The sequence below is a fragment of the Nerophis lumbriciformis genome, linkage group LG21, assembly GCF_033978685.3.
Source record: "Nerophis lumbriciformis linkage group LG21, RoL_Nlum_v2.1, whole genome shotgun sequence".
Lineage (NCBI taxonomy): Eukaryota > Metazoa > Chordata > Actinopteri > Syngnathiformes > Syngnathidae > Nerophis > Nerophis lumbriciformis.
The window spans coordinates 43,965,001-43,970,000 of record NC_084568.2 but is presented as its reverse complement, the minus strand read 5'-3'; the positions used below and the strand labels follow the sequence as shown (position 1 = coordinate 43,970,000).

The following is a 5,000-nucleotide window of genomic DNA, read 5'->3' as shown; positions in this document are numbered from 1 at the left end:
AACACAACAATGGCCACACACACACACACACACACACACACGCACACACACACACACACACACACACACACTCAATGGTCGCGCTGTGGTGCAAAATGACCTCACCAGTCAAAGTGTGTGTTGGACACACACACAGACCTTCTGCAGTGCTGAAGCACAACTCCTACTGCACACACACACACACACACACACACACACACACACACACACACACACACACACACACACACACACACACGGTGGTTGTTGACGTGTGAGGAATGTGAGTCCAGTGCAGCCAGAGAAGACATGTGACCTTTGACCTGAGCTACACAATGACATGAGAATAATGTTTTAAATCTCCTATGTTTATAATATTAATATTAAAACATTATCTCACATTATTAAAACACTTTTTCAAAGCTTGACAAAAATATGTACTGAGTGAAATTCTAATTGATAAGTGACTTTTTTATACGACTAAACCTTCAATCCAAATACAAAATACATAGATGTGTATTTAATATTTATTGACCTCAACACAAAACTACAATAACTTCTATCAAATACTTTTAAATGTTTTTTATTTGACGCTGATATTAATCAATAATTGGCAGCAACATTGATTTTCACGCTTTATTTAAAAAAATCACACTAAAGTTCCTAGTGACAAAAAATGTCTGCTTGCCCAAAACTGCTTTAAAAAGATGATGTATTGATTCAAATGTTCACTTTAGAGGAATAAGTCTTTTTACAAACCCCGTTTCCATATGAGTTGGGAAATTGTGTTAGATGTAAATATAAACGGAATACAATGATTTGCAAATCCTTTTCAAGCCATATTCAGTTGAATATGCTACAAAGACAACATATTTGACTTTTTTGTTGTTGTTGCAAATAATCATTAACTTTAGAATTTGATGGCAGCAACACGTGACAAAGAAGTTGGGAAAGGTGGCAATAAATACTGATAAAGTTGAGGAATGCTCATCAAACACTTATTTGGAACATCCCACAGGTGTGCAGGCTAATTGGGAACAGGTGGGTGCCATGATTGGCTATAAAAGTAGATTCCATGAAATGCTCAGTCATTCACAAACAAGGATGGGGCGAGGGTCACCACTTTGTCAACAAATGCGTGAGCAAATTGTTGAACAGTTTAAGAAAAACCTTTCTCAAGCAGCTATTGCAAGGAATTTAGAGATTTCACCATCTACGCTCCGTAATATCATCAAAGGGTTCAGAGAATGTGGAGAAATCACTGCACGTAAGCAGCTAAGCCCGTGACCTTCCATCCCTCAGGCTGTACTGCATCAACAAGCCACATCAGTGTGTGAAGGATATCACCACATGGGCTCAGGAACACTTCAGAAACCCACTGTCAGTAACTACAGTTGGTCGCTACATCTGTAAGTGCAAGTTAAAACTCTCCTATGCAAGGTGAAAACCGTTTATCAACAACACCCAGAAACGCCGTCGGCTTCGCTGGGCCTGAGCTCATCTAAGATGGACTGATACAAAGTGGAAAAGTGTTCTGTGGTCTGACGAGTCCACATTTCAAATTGTTTTTGGAAACTGTGGACGTCGTGTCCTCTGGACCAAAGAGGAAAAGAACCATTCGGATTGTTCTAGGGTCAAAGTGTAAAAGGCAGCATGTGTGATGGTATGAGGGTGTATTAGTGGCCAAGACATGGGTAACTTACACATCTGTGAAGGCACCATTAATGCTGAAAGGTACATACAGGTTTTGGAACAACATATGTTGCCATCCAAGCAACGTTACCATGGACGCCCCTGCTTATTTCAGCAAGACAATGCCAAGCCACGTGTTACATCAACGTGGCTTCATAGTAAAAGAGTGCGGGTACTAGACTGGCCTGCCTGTAGTCCAGACCTGTCTCCCATTGAAAATGTGAAGCCTAAAATAGCAGAAGGGAGACCCCCGGACTGTTGAACAACTTAAGCTGTACATCAAGCAAGAATGGCAAAGAATTCCACCTGAGAAGCTTCAAAAATGTGTCTCCTCAGTTCCCAAACCTTTACTGAGTGTTGTTAAAAGGAAAGGCCATGTAACACAGTGGTGAACATGCCCTTTCCCAACTACTTTGGCACGTGTTGCAGCCATGAAATTCTAAAGTTAATGATTATTTGCAAAAAAAAATAAAGTTTATGAGTTTGAACATCAAATATGTTGTCTTTGTAGCATATTCAACTGAATATGGCTTGAAAAGGATTTGCAAATCATTGTATTCCGTTTATATTTACATCTAACACAATTTCCCAACTCATATGGAAACAGGGTTTGTATATACATACATATATATACATACATATATACAAACACATATATATATATATATATATATATATATATATACATATATATATATATATATATATATATATATATATATATATATATATATATATATATATATATATATATATATATATATATATATATATATATATATGATGTTATAAAAAGAAGAGAAAGGAGCTGTAATTAAAAGAGGAAGTGGTGTGAGCTGCTGAGCAAGCCAACATCAGCCTGGTGGTGTGAGACCTGTGAGGGTCTTCATGGTCATTTCAGCAGGTGTAGAGAAGCCTCTCACCTTTTGCAGCGTCCTCATCGTCCGTCTCCCTCACGTCGCTCTCCTTCTTCTTCTTCTTCATCTTCTTCTTCATCTTCTTCTTCTTCTGGCTGCTCCTCAGCCAGCTGAAGGCCTGACCCAGAGCACTTCCTGCCTTGTGCTGCTCTGCACGCTGGACTCTCACCTGGCGCCCCATCATCTCCAACATGTCCCTGGGCACCAGCTGGCCTGTGGACTTCCTCCTGGACATGTCCTCCCTGTGGGTGGAGAGGAGTAGTCCCAACACTCTGACTCTACTTCCCTCCCTGTGGGTGGAGAGGAGTAGTCCCAACAGCAGCAGACTGCCCTCCCTCTGGGGGGAGACCGCCTCCAGTCCCGCCCCCTGGCCAGTTCTGCACTCCCATTGTCTACATCTGTGCTGGACTTGGGTCAAGTCACTGTGCCATGGTCTTGTGCATGTGGACTAGACCCCCTGTGGGGCACGTGGTCCTGCAGGCAAAGATGAATTTGAAAAAGTTCAAGTTAAAGTAGCAATGATAGTCACACACACACTAGGTGTGGTGAAATTACCCTCTGCATTTGACCCATCACCCTTGATCACCCCCTGGGAGGTGAGGGGAGCAGTGAGCAGCAGCGGTGGCCATGCCCGGGAATCATTTTTGGTGATTTAACCCCCAATTCCAAGCCTTGATGCTGAGTGCCAAGCAGGGAGGTAATGGCTCCCATTTTTAATATTGTTCCTATAAGCCTCAGATAAATACCTTGTGAAATGAATAGTTACACCTGTGACACATGATCATTGTTAGCATGCTAACATGATCATGCTAGCTTTATTAACCAGCCTTACAGAGTCATATATATATATATGACACCAGCTAACTGTTAGCATATACCTTCTTATATGACACCAGCTAACTGTTAGCATATACCTTCTTATATGACACCAGCTAACTGTTAGCATTGTCAGGTTCAAACACCAAACTATCTATTAAACAGACAAGAAGAAGGAAGCAAGCAGAGACAGAGTTCAATTTTGCTCATGAGGAGAAATGTATGGGGCTGCACACTCAGTTACAGTCTCCCACCACGCTCTAAGGCACAGCCCACGTGCTCCTCTATTTATTCAGGAGGTCCCTAGTTAACATCACTGAGGCTGCTTCTGAAGGGAGGGGTCATGCAAGCAGCCCCCAGTAGACACAATACGTGATTATTATAGTATGTGCTGACACTCGTGATTTCGCCCTGTCTCTGTTTTGTCTGCGTTGAGGTACTCGATGTCCATCCTTGGCTGTCAGCAGGCAGGGTCTGGAAACAAACCGCTGATGCGAGGCACTCCTAACTTGCAGTGGAAGATAACAAGTTGTGTGCCTTTAAGCATAAGAGTTGTGTGATGACTTATATATAATTATTCTAACAAGCATATACCTTCTAATATGACACAAGCTAACTGTTAGCATGCTACTTTTGATGTAACTTGGTGTGTGTCACATGTTCATTGTTGACGCGCAAGTTTGTTTGTATAGCTAATTTGACATGTGTATTCATCAAAGTCATACAACTTGGTACTTGTCGCATTCTAACCGTTGGCAGGCTGACACTAGCGTGCTAACATGCTAATATTAGCATGCTAACATGCTAATATTAGCATGTTAGCTTTTTTAGACAATTTTACTACTTCCAATATGTACTTATTGAGTATATTTCAACAGGCGGTGTTATAAGCTGCTACTTCTTGTTATAAGCTGCTACTTCTAACTTGTACTTATTGAGTACATATCAAGAAGCGGTGTTATAAGCTGCTACATGTACTTATTGAGTAGATATCAAGAAGCGGTGTTATAAGCTGCTACATGTACTTATTGAGTAGATATCAAGAAGCGATGTTATAAGCTGCTACATGTACTTATTGAGTAGATATGAAGAAGCGGTGTTATAAGCTGCTACATGTACTTATTGAGTAGATATGAAGAAGCGGTGTTATAAGCTGCTACATGTACTTATTGAGTAGATATGAAGAAGCGGTGTTATAAGCTGCTACATGTACTTATTGAGTAGATATGAAGAAGCGGTGTTATAAGCTGCTACATGTACTTATTGAGTAGATATGAAGAAGCGGTGTTATAAGCTGCTACATGTACTTATTGAGTACATATCAACAGGCGGTGTTATAAGCTACTACATGTACTTATTGAGTAGATATGAAGAAGCGGTGTTATAAGCTGCTACATGTACTTATTGAGTAGATATGAAGAAGCGGTGTTATAAGCTGCTACATGTACTTATTGAGTAGATATGAAGAAGCGGTGTTATAAGCTGCTACATGTACTTATTGAGTAGATATGAAGAAGCGGTGTTATAAGCTGCTACATGTACTTATTGAGTAGATATGAAGAAGCGGTGTTATAAGCTGCTACATGTACTTATTGA

General features: G+C 40.6%; 1 protein-coding gene across 2 annotated transcripts in view; it reads right to left on the bottom strand.

Annotated features, from left to right (window-relative positions):
- Positions 1–2,825, bottom strand: part of nhsl3 (NHS like 3) — a 44,766-nt gene extending 41,941 nt beyond the window's left edge. For both annotated transcript variants that reach the window (XM_061982321.2, XM_061982322.2), the window contains exon 1: positions 2,595–2,825. In XM_061982321.2, the coding sequence (XP_061838305.2) occupies positions 2,595–2,823 (229 nt within the window). In that variant the 5' untranslated portion in view covers positions 2,824–2,825. The remainder of the gene's footprint in view (positions 1–2,594) is intronic.
- Between the last annotated feature and the right edge of the window lie 2,175 nt (positions 2,826–5,000).